General features: G+C 38.6%; 1 protein-coding gene across 1 annotated transcript in view; it reads left to right on the top strand.

The window, feature by feature from the left end:
- LOC136172705 (interferon-inducible protein AIM2-like) overlaps nt 1–21,083 on the top strand; it is a 57,734-nt gene that overhangs the window by 9,926 nt on the left and 26,725 nt on the right. The window contains 1 exon segment of the mRNA XM_065942074.1: nt 902–1,090. Within this exon segment, the coding sequence (XP_065798146.1) occupies nt 902–1,090 (189 nt within the window).

Genomic DNA, 21,083 nt, shown 5'->3' on the forward strand with positions numbered 1-21,083 from the left:
TGACTACTGGCCCGTCTAATTACTGTTTCGCAGGGCCAACCTGCCCTCCTAAGGGAAGGAAGTTTGGGACTGGAAAGATGCATAAAAGAGGCAATAGGATTTAAGTAAAAACTGTCTTCTCTATCTGAATTTACTAACATCTATTAAGAGTGTCAGAATTTATTTTTTGGACTCCAAAATCACTGCAGATGGTGATTTCAGCCATGAAATTAAAAGACACTTACTCCTTGGAAGGAAAGTTATGACCAACCTAAACAGCATATTAAAAAGCAGAGACATTACTTTGCCAACAAAGATCCATCTAGTCAAGGCAATGGTTTTTCCAATGGTCATGTATGGATGTGAGAGTTGGACTATAAAGAAAGCTGAGTGCCGAAGAATTGATGCTTTTGAACTGTGGTGTTGGAGAAGACTCTTGAGGATCCCTTGGACTGCAAGGAGATCCAACCAGTCAATCCTAAAGGAGATCAGTCCTGGGTGTTCATTGGAAGGACTGATGCTGAAGCTGAAACTCCAATACTTTGGCCACCTCATGCGAAGAGTTGACTCGTTGGAAAAGACCCTGATGCTGGGAGGGATTGGGGGCAGGATGAGAAGGGGATGACAGAGGATGAGATGGCTGGATGGCGTCACTGACTCGATGGCATGAGTTTGGGTGGACCCCAGGAGTTGGTGATGGACAGGGAGGCCTGGCGTGCTTCGATTCATGGGGTTGCAAAGAGTCGGACACGACTGAGCAACTGAACTGAACTCATTAACTATATATCTACCAGTTTCAAGCCTGTATTTTTTTTTTTCCTTATATAAATTTCTGGAGGCTGTTGCTGACTTCTGATGTCTGATTGATGTGGCATTCCTTAATCAGATTACCAAAAGTTTGGTGTTGGTTTTATCTTTGCAGAAAGCAGAACAGAAGAATCATATATTATGTGACCTAAATGCCAGCACAGGAAGGATAGAAGCATTGATGCTTGGAAAAGGGAACAAAATACAGTGCAAGGAAGGGAATAAACTTCAACTTACATTCTTAGAGCTATCAAAGACTGAAGAAAAACTACACCTGAAATCTAGAGTTCATAGTTTCATTAAGGTGGGAATTTCATCAAGGAAAGTCAACTCTCCATAGGGGAGATGTTTTGTTTTCAGCAAAATGGACAGGTGCTATTGAACAGAATGCGGAAGACCCTGATATTTAGTACACCTACAGCTCACAGAGCTTAGGAACTTCCTTGTTGGAAAATACACACCCTAGACACACAGTTAAGAGGACATGGGCTTCATAAGGTTGAGACACATGCTGTGGTACCCATACAGCCCTACAAACAGTTCATTGGTAACATTGTAAGTCTAATGTAGATCGTCTCCTCAAAGCTGGACAAATTCTTCTGAAAGACATTTTACAAGTAGACACAGACCAGCTGAATCTTGAGGACATGATATATTTAGGACATTTCTCAGAGTCAATCTGGCCATCTTGCATCCTTAATAGTCCAGGAAAATTGAGTCAGGATAAATCTGGAGGGCCAGAATCACTGATGACTGACATCCTTGTCTACTGAAATGGCAGGAAATACTTCATTTCTCAACACCTTTAAAACCTAAATATGGAAGCCATAGATTGAGACATAATATTTGCTAACCACATAGCTAGTAAACATTCTGTACCCAGAATTTATAAAGAATTCTCAGAACTCAGTATTATGAGAAAAAACAGCTGAGTTTTTAAGATAGGCCAAAAAAAAAAAAAGCAGTAAATATGCACATAAAAAGATACTCAACCTGATTTATTTTTAGGGGAATGCAAATTAAAACTACAGTGAGATACCACTATGCACCAATTAGAGCGACAAAAATGTAAAAAGACTGACCATATCAAAGGTTAGTGAGGATAGGGAGGAATTAGAATTCTCATACAATGGTGGAATGTTAAATGGTACACTTCTTTGTAAAAGAGTTACACTGTTTTTAAAATTAACATACACCTAGAATCCTAAACTCTGAGGAGGATACTGAGCAACTGAAATTCTCACAGATTGCTCTGGGGAATGAAAATTGCTACAGTCACTTTAGCAAACTGTTTGGCAATTTCTTGTATATTTGAAATACATTTGCCATATGACCAACAATCTCACTTCAAGGGTTTCACTCATTGAAATGATATCACAGATTACCACACAAAAATCTGCATGTGAATATTTGCAGTGGTTTTATTTGTAACTATGCAAAAGTGTCAACAATCCAATTGTTTCTCACTTGGGGGATCGATAAATAAATGTTAGTGGGTCCACACATTGAATTCTACACAGCAATAAAAAGGAATAAACCAATACACACAACTTATAGATGAATCCTAAACTCACTATATTAAATGAAAGCAACCAGGTTCAAAATGCTATACATATTTTAATTTCCATTTTAGGAAATTATGGAAATGAGTGAAGTTTATTAAAGTTTTCTTATTTACAAAAAACTATGTCAGTGGTTGCCAGGAGCTTGGGCTGAAAGAAGTACTGACAATACAGTAGCTTGGAGGAAATTCTTGTTCTGAAGGAACTGTTCTAATCATTAGATGTATGATCTTACCTTCTGTCCCACAGTTTTCTTATGAAAGAAAAACAGTATCAACCATCTAGAGCTAGTTTAAAATTAAGTGATATGAAATAATTACAAAATATCAGGTATCAAATATGTGATGAATAAATACACTGTAAGGAAGATACATTTAATGTCCTATGACAAAACATCATGGAAAAGAATACAAAAACAGAACATTAAAATGTACAGCTGAATCAGTTTACTGTGTAGCAGAAACTAACAGATTGTAAATCAACTGTACTTCAACAAAATAAGTTAAAAAGTGCATTATAAGTTTCAGTGTTAGATATCCACTTTCTGTCACTGTATTTCAAAGTAAATTCTTCAGTGTTTGCCTAATGCAAATCTTTTCCTGGAGCAGCTTCCTCATAGGATCCACACACTGAGGACCAGAAAGCATAGCTGGAAAGCTACTGACTAATTGTGCCTGAATAAATAAGTGGAAACAGTTATTTCACATCAGACAGGGCTAGAGTTACTTCCAACATACTGTACTGACTTCATGTAAAACATCAGAAGCTGTCTTATTAGGTTACTAAATTACCTAATTATGGCCCTTCCATGAGTCCAATTCTACAATGTACACACTGCTATATTTAAAATAGATAACCAGCGAGGACCTACTGTACAGCACATGGAACTCTTCTCAGTCTTATGTAACAGCCTGAATGGGGAGGAGAGGGGGGGGTTTGGGGGAGAATGCATACATGTATGTGTATGGCTGAGTTCCCTTCCCTATTCACCTGAAACTATCACAACATTGCTAATTGCTTATACCCCAACACAAAATTAAAAGTTTTAAATAAATAAATAAATCATTGTTTTGGACTGAAGCAATCCATCCTAGGACAGGGGTTGGCAATTGAAGCACAGACTGGATTGCAACTGGTTTGCAGAAACCCCTTGGGTTTCTCTGAGGAGAGCACAACTTAGTCAGTCTGTTCATACTTGACCTGAGCTATATCCTATAAAGACCATACTTAAAGTATAAATCCAAATAGTGCTTGGGACTTAGTGTCCCTCTCTGGTTTACAGGCCACAGAGTATTTGTTTTTAAGTAACAAACCAATGAATTAGACTTCTAAGGAAGCATGCTTTTAGGGAAAAAAACATGATGTCTATTATTTTTCCAAATTATAAAAGTTATAGATGCAAAATTAGGCATTGAGATAGACAGATAAGTATAAAAAGGAAAATGAAAAACACCATAAAATCCCATTCCTAGGAATTAATAGGTAGTTGAATGTTGCTGTATTGTGTATGTATGTATGTATATGCCTATATGCTAAGTCATGTTAGTCATGTACAAGGCATATATCATCCACGTATAAAGCTACTGGGAAGGTTAAAAGACAAAAGTAGTAAAATCATCTGTACCTGAAATAAGTTGTTAGGGGATACACAAAACAAAAGTATGTGAAATATGATGGCAAACCTCTTCATGGATCATTGCCTTGTCATGGCGAGAGGGGCTTGCATAACTCAGTGAAGCTATGAGCCATGCCATGGCGGGTCACTCAAGATGGATGGGTCATATATGGATGTGAGAGTTGGACTATAAAGAAAGCTGCATGCCGAAGAATTGATGCTTTTGAACTGTGGTGTTGGAGAAGACTCTTGAGAGTCCCTTGGACTGCCAGGAGATCCAATCACTTCATCCTAAAGGAAATCAGTCCTGAATATTCCTTGGAAGGACTGATGCTAAAGCTGAAACTCCAGTACTTTGGCCACCTGATGTGAAGAACTGACTCATTGGAAAAGACCCTGATGTTGGGAAAGAGTGAAGGCAGGAGGAGAAGGGGACGACAGAGGATGAGATGGTTGGATGCATCACCAACTCTATGGACGTGAGTTTGAGTAAGCTCTGGGAGTTGCTGAAGGACAGGGAGGCCTGGCATGCTTCAGTCCATGGGGTGACAGAGTCAGACAAAACTGAGCAACTGAACTGAACAGAACAGAAGCCAATTTTAGACAAATAGACTTCAGAATAAAAAAACCAAAACAAAAGAAGGAATAAGGAATAAGGGAAGATAAACAGAAGAAAACTTTCCTGAGCTAAAATCTTCACTATCATTATCATCATCTTCATCATCATCACTGCATTTCCTCATCACTATGTTTAATGTTTTTGCCATCATTCACTGTTGTTGTCCAGTAACTAAGTCGTGTTTCCAACTCTTTTCAACCCCATGGACTACAGTACACCAGGCCTTTCTGTCTCTCTCTATCTCCCGAAGTTTGCCCAAGTTCATGTCTATTGAGTTGGTGATGTCATCCAACCATCTCATCTTCTGTCACCCACTTCTTCTTTGCCTTCAATCTTTCCCAGCATCAGGGTCTTTCCAAATGTCAACCCTTTGCATCAGGTGGCCAAAGTATTGGAACTTCAGCTTCAGCATCAGTCCTTCCAATGAATATTCAGGACTGATTTCCTTTAGGATTGACCAGTTTGATCTTCTTACTGGCCCAAGGGGTTCTCAAGAGTTTTCTTGAGCACCACAATTCAAAAGCATCAATTCTTCAGCACTCAACTTTCTTTACAGTCCAACTCTCACATCTGTACATGACTACTGGAAAGACCATAGCTTTGACTAGATGGACCTTTGTTGGCAAAGTGATGTCTCTGCTTTTTAAGACACCATCTAAGTTTGTCATAGCTTTCCTTCCAAGAAGCAAGTGCCTTCTAATTTCATGGCTGCAGTCACCATCCACAGTGATTTTGGAGCACAAGAAGAGAAAGTCTGTCACTGCATCCACTTTTTGACCTTCTGTTTGCCATGAAGTGATGAGACCAGATGCCATGATGTTTGATTTTTTTTTTTTTTTTCCTGAATGTTGAGTTTTAAGCCAACTTTTTCACTGTTCTCTTTTACCCTCATCAAGAGGCTCTTAGTTCCTCTTCGCTTTCTGCCATTAGAGTGGTAGCAGCTGCATATCTGACGTTGCTTCTCCTGGAAGTCTTGATTCCAGTTCAAAACTCATCCAACCCTACATTTCACAGGATGTACTCTGCATAGACGTTAAATAAGCAGAGTGACAATATACCGCCTTGTCATACTCTTTCCTAATTTCAAACCAGTTAGTTGTTCCATGTAAGGTTCTAACTGTTGCTTCTAGACCTGCATACAGGTTTCTCAGGAGATAGGTAAGATGGTCTGGTATTTTCATCTGTTTAAGAATTTTCCACAGTTTGTTGTGACCCACACAGTCAAAGGCTTTCATGTAACCAATGAAGCAGAAATAGATATTTTCTAGAATTCCCTTGCTTTCTCTATGATCCAGCAAATGTTGCAATTTGATTTCTGGTTCCTCTGTCTTTTCTAAAACTAACTTATACAAGTTCTGCTTCTTTTTCTGAACCCAACTTGTATATCTGGACCCATCCATCTTGACTGGAAAAACCATAGCTTTGACTAGACACACTTCTGTTGGCAAAGTAATGTCTCTGCTTTTTAATAAGCTGTCTAGGTTGGTCATAACTTTTCTTCCAAGGAGCAAGTGTCTTTTAATTTCATGGCTGCAGTCATCATCTGCAGTGATTTTGGAGCCAAAAAAAAAAAAAAAAATTCTGTCAATTGTCTTAAGGGAGGTAAAAAAACAATGTTTTGCATATCCGTGTTTGTGGGATTGAAAATTGCTCTGCTCTGTGAGTGCGTGTTTTCTAAAATTAGAATAATGCTGTACAGTACAGTTTTATATCCAGTTGCATTTTTTTAACTGAATATTATTTTCTGATATTTTTATCATGCCCTTATTGGACTTTTACCCAGGCCTCCTACCAAGTTTCCTGTGCATCTTCTAGGGAAGGAAACAAAACTCTGTTTCTGAATATAACTCACACTTATAGTTACCTGGGGAATACATTTTAATATCTTCTATTGTCAAAATGCATCTCCCTTTGTTCAGGCTTCAGTTGTGGTGGAATGAAATGTCTATTATTTGCCTAGGCAGTAAAAGATTAGAATCAAGCTACTGCTGCTTTTACTTTCCTGAATGTATTTGATACCAAACCTTTCCCCCTAAACGCTTCATGACTAAAACTCCCCTTGTCATCTTGAGGTTACCAACCTGGTACCCACAGTTCTCTACAGAAGTCCCTACTGGTCTTACCTCAGTGGAAATATTTTCAACAGTAGTCCACATCTTGAGGTTTTCCTTAGAAATGCAGGAATCACTGCTCATTTTGTTTAAGTAGGATGATAAATTGATAAAACTCTCAGAGATTGAATTGCAGGAGTTTGTAATCTCCTGAAGCATAGAGGGAAAAGAAGTATTTTGAAAAATAAAAAGGAAAAAGGACATTGGCTAATTTTCAAAAAAATGTGATTCAGTGCTGATTACCTCATGCTGTTCTTTCCCAGAGAGAAAGAAGTTATGAAAAAACTTTGAGACTCCTCATACCAATGTTCTTAGATTTTTATTTCCTTAGAGAAAATAGACAGTTTATTTCTTATAAATATCTTAATCAAAATGAAAAAATTATGGCAAGGTTACACTCAAGGATTGTTATTATAAATATCAGTAGATGAAAAGTTTTAACATTAGAATTTTCTTATCCAGCAGACTTACATGAGGGTCATTAAAAATCTATATTCACTTGAATGGCTCTCAAATATAAGAGAAGTAAGGTGAGTCAGCTGGCTACTTATCCTTTATTTCCTGTTTTTAGAGTAGCAGTGGCAAGAGGAGAAGTTTGAAGAGCCATCTATCTCTACTGTTTTTTTTTTTTTTTTTTTTTGACTGAAACGTCTGGTTTTCCTGTTGGATTAGACAGTAAAATGTCTGCCCACAATGTAGGAAAACTGGGTTCAACCCCTGGGTTAGGAAGATCCTCTGGAGAAGGAAATGGCAACCCACTCCAGTACTCTTGCCTGGAAAAATCCCATGGACGGAGGAACCTGGTAGGCTACAGTTCATGGGGTTGCAGAATGTCCGACCTGACTGAGGGACTTCACTTTCTTTTCTGGAAGAGGATGATTTGTCTACAAATTAGCTATTGGTTTAAATAGGACCTAAAACACTCACCTAGTTAATGATTGACACACCTGGAGGTTGACAGAAGAAGAAGATCATTACAAATATGTGGATTCTTCCTCAGATGCTAGAAAGAAATGAGGTGCTAATTGCCCTGTTGACTCTATCTACTTAACCTCACTGATTAAATTCACAATTACTCATCATGGCTTCTGCATTAGTCATGGATAAACAGAGGTGGGCAGTGGGTTCATATCATGACAGCGTTGAAACCTTACAAATTCAGGATGAACGCTGAACCTCTGGAATGAGAAGTCCCAATAAGCCTTTGGGTGTTACTTTTGTGAAGGACAGTGGATGCCTTCCAGAGCACCATAAGCCCTGAGACATCAAATAAATGACACCAGCCAGCAGACATTTTAGTAGATACTCACCAATGACCTGCAAGTGGAATGAGATCACGACTGTAAATGGTTCCTAAAAGACAGTCAACGTTTGTATATGACCCACGGTCTTCTAAAGAAAATAAAACCACTCACTTTCATCCAAACTAAAGTCATGAGGTGGTATTGAAGTCTGGGTTTGAAACCATCTGAATAACCTTTCTAAAGTAGGGATAAGTCAGGAAAAAGCAAGGAGGATCTGGAGTGATGTCCAGAAAAAATGTGTGTGTTCACTGTTTTCTTTCTCTGGTTGTAGGCTGCTGTATGATGCATGGAGCTGGTATTAAGGTAATGCATAAAGAAGGAATTCAGGGAAGTCAGGAAAGCCCATTCCAGATATCAGAGGTTAAAGGACATGGGAGAAATCACCATAATTCAGAACATTTTCCTCCCCCTTTTCTCAAAATCAGTTCATGTGGAATGAAGTTCTCGGTTGAGACTTCAGTGTACAATGCACAGTATTGTTATCAATAAACACAATTCAGAACAATGTTTCATAATTCTCATTGTGCAGTTGGCATTTTAATAGATGATGCAAAGGAATGCTAAAAATGTGCATTTTTCCTCACTCGTAGGCAGTGGCAAACCATGGGTGATTTGTGCTATCACATAGAAGGCTGACTAGTAGAATGTACAAGAATCCTGATTCTGGAAAAAATGTCTGGATAAGCTTGAATGACTTTATCATCTGAAGTATTAATTCACAGGGTCATTCAAAATTCTCAGGAAAAATCCCTACCAGATTGATGTCATAACTAAGATATAGGCAACTTATAGGCTGTGGGAGAAATTAAAATACTGTGTTTAGAAAAGATGTGCTTTTTGCAAAGAAAGTTTTATTGGAACACCTATAGCTCACTCATTTATGTATTGTACATGTCTGCTTTAAGGTATAACCAAGTGGGAACAGAGTCCCCCTGACTGCTGAGCCAAAAGGTTCTATTTACTCTACAGAAAAATGTTTGTCAACCTGTACCCTAAATCATTAGTGTAGATAGCAGAGAGGATCTCAGTTAAGGAGGAGATACTCAACACTTTTGGAACATGATATTCTTTAATAAAAGAAATATATTTTTGCATATTATGTACATTTTGTGTGCAAAATGATTTTTTTATTCCCAACCCCTCACATATTTATTGCTGGATAGGGTGCAGTAGAAGACACATTTTACTTTCTAGTCTATGTATTTCTGTTTTATTCATCTTTTTAAAAATAAGATTCTATGGGATATAATGTTTTCATAAAATACAAAAAAGCATTTAAAAAAATACTGAAGAGTCTAAAGAAGAAAAGTTAAAAAATAAAGCAGCCCAATCCATGACTCAAATATAAAACTCTTCATATGCTGGGATATTTCTACTGCATCTATTTACCTGAGTCTAAACTTTTTAAAATCATTAGGCATGCCATGTAACTCTTTTGATAGGAGGTTCTTTACTTCAGCTTCCAGATTTAAGTTGAAATTTATTTGTCTTTTTCTTTTCTACTTTTGATTATCCTGAAAGAGAGATAAGAAAGCCACAGTTTCTGTCACCCACACAGTTGCTCTTCCCCATAGAGCACACCATTCCTCTGGTTCTCTCAAAGGCAGTTCATTCTCTCTTACCTATCTCGTTTAATGTCTTCTCTTTTACTTCTCCTCACTTTTCTTTAGACACTGAAAAGAGATATAGTCATGTCCGGTATGGACACATTTGCATAGGGCAGTTGTCCCAGAAAGGAGATAAGGGGAGAGGAAATGGTTGCCTCACCCACAGCAAGCCTCCATTGCAGGGAGGTCCTGATTGGAGCAGCAGAGAGAGAGGCGGAGCCCTAGAATAAGGGTATTCTGGGTGCAAATGCTGTGACTCCGAGATGGAATACAGGGATTCTTGAATTAAGGGATCTGGGAAGTGGAACAAGTGTGCATGTACCTGTCTGTGTGCTTGATTATGTCAATATTTCTACTTGAATTATTTGCATTGACACTTTAGCTTTGATTAGTGTAACCAACAATCCAATGGAGGATCTTTGTGGGTGTGTAGGTTTCTGTGTTTATGCGACTGAGAGAGTGATGCCGTGTTTGTCCAATCACATCTTTGTAAGTGTACAAAAATGTGTATTTAATAAAGACAGGTACCTTTTGTACTAAGATGCAGTTATTCTAGATTCAGGGACCACCAACTGGTTACTCAGTTATCTCGACCCTAAAGTCCTGTAGGCATTTCAAACATGATGTAGCATGTTTGAAATGCCTCTAGGCATCTCTTATGCATATCTCTTATGCTAATCTTCTCCCGTGCATATCCCTTAGACTATGGTAAATTGATTCTCCTTACTTATGTTTGCCGCTTAAGTTTCTAAACTAGAAACTGAAGATAATTGTTTGTCTCTATCACCTTTAATTATTAGTGACTGCCTGTAGATCAACCTCCCTGAGCTCCAACTCCTCCTCTTCCATACTATCTTTTCCATTTTGTGATTCCTTAAGACCCTAGTATATATCCTGAAATCTCAAAATCCAAACATAAAAATATGTTAAGAGCAATTTAGATTCATCATGGGGAATATAATTATTTGGCCAGAAGGGAACTTGAGAAGGCATAAGATCCACATGTCTGCATCTGTGCTGGACCACACACCAACCCTGAACCTTTTTCTCCTTAAAGTTAGCAGGGCATGGTAGAAAGAGCATGACTTTTGTATCAAATATATGCAGGCTTTCCAGGTTCCACCATCGACTGTGTGTTCTCGGACAGATTACGTACCTATTATGATTTAAAATTCCCAGGTTTTTAAAATGAAGATGAAAATATTATTTACAATAGGGCACTCTCTTTTGATTGTCATACAAAATTAATCACTGAGCCTAGACTCTGTGCCAATCACCCTCACATATGCTGGGAACATAACAGGGAATAAGATAAAGATCTTTATCCTTATGGAACATACATTCTACCAGATAAAGACAAATAAATACAAAGAATAAAATATATAGAATATATAATATGTGCAAACCATATAATCCTGGGAAAAAATCTTTTGGGCAGGAAACAAATCAAAAAATTACAAATGTTTTTGAAATTAAATTCTAATTTTCTCTGTGTGTGTTGCCACGCTCCTACTGTAGCCTCAGAGTAGAGTCTGAAGTCTGGAGGTCTGACTCCTCCAGCTCTATTTTTCTTTCTCAAAATTGCTTGACAATTCATAGTTTTTTGCATTTCTGTATAAATTTTAAAAAGTTTTGCTCTACTTTTGTGGAAAATAATTTGGTAAGGGATTTGATTTAGATCATACCTGAATGGTCTAGTGGTTTTCCCTACTTTCTTAAATTTAAGTCTGAATTTGGCAGTAAGGAGTTGATGATCTGAGCCACAGTCAGGTCCTGGTCTTGTTTTTGCTGACTGTATAGAGCTTCTCCATCTTTGGCTGCAAAGAATATAATAAATCTGATTTTGGTGTTGACCATCTGGTGATGTCCATTTGTAGAGTCTTCTCTTGTGTTGTTGGAAGAGGGTGTTTGCTATGACCAGTGCCTTCTCTTGGCAAAACTCTATTAGCCTTTGCCCTGCTTCATTCCATACTCCAAGGCCAAATTTACCTATTACTCCAGGTGTTTCTTGACTTCCTACTTTTGCATTCCAGTCCCCTATAATGAAAAAGACATCTTTTTTGGGTGTTAGTTCTGAAAGGTCTTGTAGGTCTTCATAGAACCATTCAATTTCAGCTTCTTCAGTATTACTGGTTGGAGCATAGGCTTGGGTTACTGTGATATCGAATGGCTTGCCTTGGAAACGAACAGAGATTATTCTGTCATTTTTGAGATTGCATCCAAGTACTGCACTTTGGACTCTTTTGTTGACTATGATGGCTACTCCATTTCTTCAAAGGCATTCCTGCCCACAGTAGTAGATATGATGATCATCTGAGTTAAATTTACCCATTCCAGTCCATTTTAGTTCGCTAATTCCTAGAATGTCGATGTTTACTCTTGCCATCACCTATTTGACCACTTCCAATTTCCCTTGATTCAAGGACCTAACATTCCAGGTTCCCATGCAATCTTGCTTTTTACAACATCGCACCTTGCTTCTATACCAGTTACATCCACAACAGGGTATTGTTTTTGCTTTGGCTCTATCCCTTCATTCTTTCTCGAGTTATTTCTCCACTGATCTCCAGTAGCATATTGGGCACCTTCCGACCTGGGGAGTTCCTCTTTCAGTATCCTATAATTTTGCCTTCTCATACTGTTCATGGGTTCTCAAGGCAGGAATACTGAAGTGGTTTTCCATTCCCTTCTCCAGTGGACCACATTCTGCCAGACCTCTCCACCATGACCCAACCATCTTGGGTGGCCCCACACAACATGGCTTAGTTTCATTGAGTTAGACAAGACTGTGATCCTGTGATCAGATTAGCTAGTTTTCTGTGATTATGGTGTCAGTGTGTCTGCCCTTCGATGCCCTCTCGCAACACCTACCATCTTACTTGGGTTTCTCTTACTTTGGACGTGGGGTATCTCTTCACTCTTGCTCCAGCAAAGTGTAGCCACTGCTCCTTACCTTGGACAAGAGGTATCTCCACTCAACCACCCCTCCTGACTTTGAATATGGGGTAGCTCCTCTCGGCTCTCCAGTGCCCACTCAGCCGCCGCTCCTTGGAAATGGGGTAGATCTTCTCGGCTGTCGCCCCAGACCTCAGGCGTGGGGTAGCTCATCTCTGCCGCTACTCCTACAGTGGGAGTGAGGAATAGATTTAAGGGACTAGATCTGATACACAGAGTGCCTGATGAACTATGGACAGATGTTCATGACCTTGTACATGAGGCAGGGATCAAGACCATCCCCAAGAAAAAGAAATGCAAAAAGGCAAAATGGCTGTCTGAGGAGGTCTTACAAATAGCTGTGAGAAGAAGAGAAGCGAAAAGCAAATGAGAAAAGGAAAGATATTCCCAGTTGAATGCAGAGTTCCAAGGAATAGCAAGAAGAGATAAGAAAGCCTTTCTCAGTGATCAATGCAAAGAAATAGAGGAAAACAAAAGAATGGGAAAGACTAGAGATCTCCTCAAAAAAAATTAGAGATACCAAGGGAACATTTCATGCAAAGATGGGTTTGATAAAGGACAGAAATGGTATGGACCTAACAGAGCAGAAGATATTAAGAAAAGGTGGCAAGAATACACAGAAGAACTATACAAAAAAGATCTGCATGATCCAGATAATCACCATGGTGTGATCACTCACCTAGAGCCAGACATCCTGGAATGTGAAGTCCAGTGGGCCTTAGAAAGCATCACTACAAACAAAGCTAGTGGAAGTGATGGAATTTCAGTTGAGCTATTTCAAATCCTGAAAGATGATGCTGTGAAAGTGCTGCACTCAAAATGCAAAATTTGGAAAATCTAGCAGTGGCCAAAGGACTGGAAAAGGTCAGTTTTCATTCCAATCCCAAAGAAAGACAATACCAAACAATGCTCAAACTACCGCACAATTGCACTCATCTCACAGGCTAGTAAAGTAATGCTCAAAATTCTCCAAGCCAGGCTTCAGCAATACATGAACTGTGAACTTCCAGATGTTCAAGCTGGTTTTAGAAAAGGCAGAGAAACCAGAGATCAAATTTCCAACTTTCGCTGGATCATCAAAAAGGCAAGAGAGTTCCAGGAAAACATCTATTTCTGCTTTATTGACTATGCCAAAGCCTTTGACTGTGTGAATCACAATAAACTGTGGAAAATTCTTAAAGAGATGGGAATACCAGACCACCTGACCTGTCACTTGAGAAACCTGTATGCAGGTCAGAAAGCAACAGTTAGAGCTGGACATGGAGCAACAGACTGGTTCCAAATAGAAAAATGAATACGTCAAGGCTGTATATTGTCACCCTGCTTATTTAACTTATATGCAGAGTACATCATGAAAAATGCTGGGCTGGATGAAGCACAAGCTGGAATCAAGATCTCCGGGAGAAATATCAATAACCTCAGATATGCAGATGACACCACCCTTACAGCAGAAAGTGAGAGGAACTAAAAAGCCTCTTGATGAGAGTGAAAAAGCTGACTTAAAGCTCAACATTCAGAACACTAAGGTCATGGGATCTAGTCCCATTACTTCATGGGAAATAGATGGGGAAAGAGTGGAAACTGTGTCACACTTTTTAGGGGGGTGGGATTCCAAAATCACTGCAGATGGTGATTGCAGCCATGAAATTAAAAGACGCTTACTCCTTGAAAGGAAAGTTATGACCAACCTAGATAGCATATTAAAAAGCAGAGACATTACTTTGCCAACAAAGATCTGTCTAGTCAAGGCTATGGTTTTTCCAGTGGTCACGTATGGATGTGAGATTTGGACTGTGAAGAAAGCTGAGCCCCCAAAAATTGATGCTTTTGAATTGTGGTGTTAGAGAAGACTCTTGAGAGTCCCTTGGAATGCAAAGAGATCCAGCCAGTCCATCCTAAAGGAGATCAGTTCTGACTCTTCATTGGAAGGACTGATGCTGAAGCTGAAACTCCAGTACTTTGGCCACCTCATGCGAAGAGTTAACTCATTGGAAAAGACCCTGATGCTCGGAGGGATTGGGGGCAGGAGGAGAAGGGGATGACAGAGGATGAGATGGCCAGATGGCGTCACCGACTTGATGGACATGAGTTTGAGTAAACTCTGGGAGTTGGTGATGGACAAGGAGGCCTGGTGTGTGCGATTCATGGGGTTGCAAAGAGTCGAACAGGACTGAGTGACTGAACTGAACTGCCATTTTCTTCATTACCTCCACCATAGTTTGGCCTCTGGTCAAATAACAGGGAGGGAACACAGCCCCGCCCATCAACAGAAAATTGGATTAAAGATTTACTGAGCATGGCCCTGCCCATCAGAGTAAGACCCAGTTTCCCCCTCAGTCAATCTCTCTCATCAGGAAGCTTCCATAAGCTTCTCATTCTTCTCCATCAGAGGGCATACAGACTGAAAACCACAGTCACAGAAAACTAACCCATCTGATCACATGGACCACAGCCTTGTCTAACTCAGTGAAACTATGAACCATGCTGTGTATGGCCACCCAAGATGGACGGGTCATGGTGGAGAGTTTGGACAAGCGTGGCCCACTGGAGAAGGGAATGGCAAACCACTTCAGTATTCTTGCCTAGAGAACCCCGTGAACAGTATGAAAAGGCAAAACGATAGGACACTGAAAGATGAACTCCCCAGGTTGATAGGTGCCAAATATGTTACTGGAGATCAGTGAAGAATTAACTCCAGATAAAGGAAGAGATGGAGCCAAAGCTAAGACAACACCTGGTTGTGGATGTGACTGGTGATAGAAGCAAGGTCTGATGCTGTAAAGAGCAATATTGCATGGGAACCTGGAATGTTAGGTCCATGAATCAAGGGAAATTGGAAGTGGTCAAATAGGTGATGGCAAAAGGGAACATTGACATTTTAGGAATCAGTGAGCTAAAATGGACTGGAATGGGTGAATTTAACTCAGATGACCATTATATCTACTACTGTGGGCAAGAATACCTTAGAAGAAATGAGTAGACATCACAGTCAACAAAAGAGTCCAAAATGCAGTACTTGGATTCAATCTCAAAAACAACAGAATGATCTCTGTTCGTTTCTAAGGCAAACCATTCAATATTACGGTAATCCAAGTCTATGCCCCAACCAGTAATGCTGAAGAAGCTGAAGTTGAATGGTTCTATGAAGACCTACAAGACCTTGTAGAACTAACACCCAAAAATGATGTCCTTTTCATTATAATGGCCTTGAATGCAAAAGTAGGAAGTGAAGAAATGCCTGGAGTAATAGGCAAATTTAGTCTTGGTGTACAGAATGAAGCAGGGCAAAGGGTAACAGAGTTTGCCAAGGGAACGCACTGGTCATAGCAAACAACCTCTTCCAACAACACAAGAGAAGACTCTACACATGGACATCACCAGATGGTCAACACCAAAATCAGATTTATTATATTCTTTACAGCCAAAGATGGACAAGCTGTATAGTCAGCAAAAACAAGACCGGGAGCTGACTGTGGCTCAGATCATGAAATCCTTATTGCTAAATTCAGACTTAAATTTAAGAAAGTAGGGAAAACCACTAGACCATTCGGGCATGACCTAAATCAAATCCATTATGACTATCCAGTGGAAGTGACAAATAGATTCAAGGGATTGGATCTGATAGACAGAGTGCCTGAAGAACTATGGATAGGATTGTTTTAAGTTTCCCTATAATATATCATGTTTCACTTCTTTTTAAAAATCTAGATTAGCTCCATTAATGGTATTATAGAAAGCTGGATTGTTTTCTTTTGGGAAAAATGTTTCTAAGTTACTTACTTCAATTATATTTTTTACATAAAACGCTTAGATTTTAACAAACATTCTCAATCTTTCTTCTTTTTGAAATCATCCATTGAGAAATATGAGTTGACCACAGAGATATTTTTCTGGCTTTCATCTACACTATTCCAGGCTTAGAAAGCCCAGCTAGAAAATACACATTGAGGAGAAAATATAAATGATAACTATAAACGATGGTATAAGCACATGGTTCTGCACAGATATAAATTGTTATCTAGTTTCTAACGCACTTTACCGAGGAACTGATTGTGTCTTGCATTTTCCTTCACTCTGTGAAGTTAGGAGATGTAGATTGTAGCGATGGCCTCAAGATGGCAGTGATTACATGTAATTGCTCCAAGTAACCCAAAGCCCTGTGATTTTTTTTTTTTTTTTTTTTTAGCCCTGTGATTTTTTGAGTGTGAGTGTTGGTGAACATTAGCTGAAAATACTTAGGAATATCTTTTATTTTTTCTCAAAGGAAGAATTCATTTCTCTCTGTCAGGACAGCACCATATTTCCCACACTACAATCTTTCCTCCTTTTGGTATTGCAATAATCCTTGGATTTTATTATCCTGACTAGGTAAAAATATCCAATATGAAATGAAATGGTAATTACTGAAATGGTAATTTCAGTAAGAGAAATTACCAGTACAGAATGACTTGTAGCTGTATGCCCCATATAAGAAGTCAGTTAAGTTCTTGTTTTATTTTAAATTCCATCCTAGATTATTCTTAGGTATACTTTGTATGAAGCAAATTTGTGCTCCATACCGCCCCTAAGTATTCTTGTAGGAAACCAGTTTTTGTTTTGTTTCTGTAGGTTTCAGCTTTCATCTTCTGTTGCTGGTTCTTCCTGTGTAACCAGGCATGTCTGCACACTTATTACTGTATAATGTTTCTCTCACAACCTCTCATGTGAAGTAGAGGAGATCTGGAGCCCAGGGATTTATACTCAATATCTTGTAATAACCTATAATGGAAATGAATCTTAAAAAAGTCATAAATGTGTATATATATATCACTGATCCCGTTCGTGATGCCAATTGTCTTGCTGTTAACACTGTTAGTTGAACCCAGGGTAAGCAAGGCACACGCTAAGAGGCTGAAAGGAGACTCAAGAAGTTGTAGCAACACAAATGTTTATTCTTTTCTGGCTGGCATAGCAGCCTCTCTCCTGGCTGACACAGCAGTCAGAGCAGCAGTCAGAACATAACCACAGTGTAACAATAACTAGCCATGACGTACCTCATGTAACATAACCATGAGGCCACTCCAGTGTAGTCCCAATGTCATAGCAGCCAGGGCTTTTGTGATGAGGCTCTTACATGCATACCACACAAAGCAGCTCATGACCAAGAGATTAGTTCATGTTGCACATGTGCCATGCTATAAGTGATCTCAGCTGTTACATAAACATTATTTACAAAATGTGGAGCAAGCAAGAGTGAGAGACTGTGGGGTGAGAGAGCCTGACCACATCATCTAGTGCTCTCTCCCCACTATCTATCTGTCTACCTACCTATCTATCTATACAATTGAATCACTTTGCTGTATGCTCAAAAGTAAAAAAAAAAAAAAAAAGTAAATTATCTGAACTACAATACAAAAATAAAGAATGCTGTTCCACACCCCTTACCCCCAAATAATTAGAAAAACACATGTTGAAACAGTGTATTTTAAAAATCGAGACTGAAAGTTGGCTTTTCACGATGAAATAGAACTTGGCCCTAGACCTGGGGCACCCAAGCCAGAAGATCTGGCTGCACTGTGGTGGTGTTCTTGAGGGGCCAGGTCGTCATCCACCCATCCATCCACTTATCCACTCAGTAAGTTTACCTTGAGTTCCTAATAGCTAAAGGAACTCTTTTAGGTTCTGGTGATGAAACAGGGAGTTAAAAACAAATTCAAGTTTTACAGAGCTTACATTCTAATGAGAGAAATTTCTTTTTCTTGACCACAAATTAATGCATTAATAACCTGAAGTAAGAGTTCTAACTGAATGGAAGACAGTCTTTGGCGAGCATGTGTCAAAGAAACCTAACAATAACCAGGGTTAGAGTGGGAGCCAGTCAACTGAGGAGTCTCTTGAGAAGTGACTTTGGGCTAAACTCTGAAAATGAACAGGAATGAAATGTATCTTCAGTCAGAGGTAACACAGTGTGAGCGCAGGAGTTTGACTTGCTTAAGGATGTGAAAGACAACCAGCGAGGCTGCATTACAGAAAATCTCCAAAGATGTGGTATGATGCCACTTGAGAGAAGACCTTGTAAGGCCTTGTAGAACATGATGAGAATTCTTTGTTACCCAAAAAATGAGAAGTGATTGGTCAAAATGTTTTGAGCTATAGAGTATTACTAGATTTCATTTTAAAGTGATCCTTCTGGAAATTATTTGGGAAAAAATGAGTAGCCAGTTTACTTTGGGGAGAATAACTATTATCATAGGTCTGGAAGAAATAATAGTAACTTTGATTTAGTTATAAAATGGAATAGAGGAAAATATACTGAATTGAGAAAGATTTGAGAAGTATTATGATTTGGTGATAGATTAGAAAAGAAAGGTTAGTGACTAGACAGACATTCAGGGAGGATACTCTAGTTTTAATACTTTAAGTTTCCAGGTGAAATATACATAAGTACATATACACATTATACATGTAAATATATACATATACATTTATGAATAGGTCTGTGTATTTACTTGCTACATTTTACTGTAGCAGTAAAGAATCTGCCTACAATGCAGGAGACCGGGGTTTGATCCCTGGGTCTGAAAGATCCCCTAGATGAGGACATAGCAAGCCACTCCAGTATTCTTGCCTGGAGAATGCCATGGACAGGAGCCTGGTGGGTTACAGTCCATAAGGTTGCAAAGAGTCAGACATGACTGAAGTGACTGACCACACACACACACTGTAGTATATCACAAACACAGAAGATACACAGATTTTAAGAATACAGCTCAACAGATTATCAGAAAATAACTGGAAGATAACATACCATCTTAGGCAGTAAATTTTACTAGCAACACTGAAGTCCTTTTTGTGCTCCCTCTAAGATTTACACTTAAAGATAGCTGTTATCTTGAATTCTAATCCCAGATATTAGTTTTGCCTGTTTTTGAATATAAAAGGACTTTTACAGTGCAAATTATTTTGTCCTTTTTTAAAATATTGTTAGCAAAATGTAATCCATGAAGTAGTTTGTAGCAGTAGTTTATTCACTTTAATGCTCTATAACATTTCATGTTTTGGTTTATATATATACATATATAACATATATTTATATTCAGTTGCTTCAGTTGGGTCCAATTCTTTGCAACCGTATGAACCATAGCCCGCCAAGCTTCTCTCTCCATGGGATTTTCCCAGCAAGAATACTGGAGTAGGTTATCACTTCCTCCTCCAGGGGATCTTTCTGACCGAGGGATTGAACTCCTGTCTTCTGCATCTCCTGCATTGCAGGCAGATTCTTTATTGCTGATCCACCAGGGAAGCCACATATACACATACATAAAGAAAGAGAAAGAAAGAAAGTGAAGTCACTCAGTTGTGTCCGATTCTTTGCGACCCCGTGGACTGCAGCCTACCAGGCTTCTCTATCCATGGGATTGTCCAGACAAGAATACTGGAGTGGGTTGCCATCTCCTTCTCCAGGGGATCTTCCTGACCCAGGGATTGAACTCAAGTCTCCCACAATGTACATATACATACGTATATGCATATATATGTATGTACAAAGTTAAATATATAGGTTTATACACACACACATATATATATATGTGAGAGAGTCTACTGTTGGTTTTTGTTTGGGGCCATTATGAATAATGTTGCTATAATCATTTATGCCCATTTTAAATATTATGAGTATTATGCACATGTCTTTTCATTTATATATATGCATACATACATAGTTACATAAGTATATATATATATATATATATAATACTGTGTTTGTGAGTCTTTTTCTTGCCTGTACACCTGTGAATAGTTATTGTACAATAAGGTTAGTATATATTGCATTTTAGCAAGCAGCCCAACAGAAAATAGCCTATTTTCTGAAGTGTTGTAGCAGTTTGAGAATTCATAGTTCACATTTATTAAAAACAGTTTATTTACTTAAAAACTATTCAGCATTTTTAAAAGAGTATTTAATATGCATTTCTCTGGCAACTTTTGAAGTTGAGCACTGTTTGTGTTCATATGATTTATGCTTATGTTAATATGGTTATATGCCATTTGTATATCTTATTTAGCAAAATGACAATTTATTTATTTATTTATTTTTTGGTCTACTTATCTGGTGATATGTCTGCCTTTTAAACATGTGTATGAGAATTATATATATTCTGGATACCAGTATTTTGTTTTATATATATATACACATAATATTTCAGAAAGTGATTAAGAAAATACCTGAGTGTAGGTGTGTGACTTGCTTTAGCCAATGGGGCATTAGAAAGCAAGATGAAAAAACAGGTATGAAAGCTGCTCCTACCTTCCCTTCTCTCATTGCTGGGAACTTTCTGCCTTCATGTGAACAAGCCTTGCTTAGCCCTTAGACGAGGAAGCACCGCAAGGGATAAGGCCCCATTTATTATTGTTTTCCCAGCACCTGCACTGAGGTTCCAGACCTGTGTAAGAAACATCATTTAATCATTCAGCTTCACTGAATCCGTCAAATCGGAGGAACTGTCCAGACAATCCACAGAATTATAAGAGATAATAAATGTTTGTT

Source organism: Muntiacus reevesi, chromosome 1, assembly GCF_963930625.1.
Source record: "Muntiacus reevesi chromosome 1, mMunRee1.1, whole genome shotgun sequence".
In the NCBI taxonomy this organism is placed as follows: Eukaryota; Metazoa; Chordata; class Mammalia; order Artiodactyla; family Cervidae; genus Muntiacus; species Muntiacus reevesi.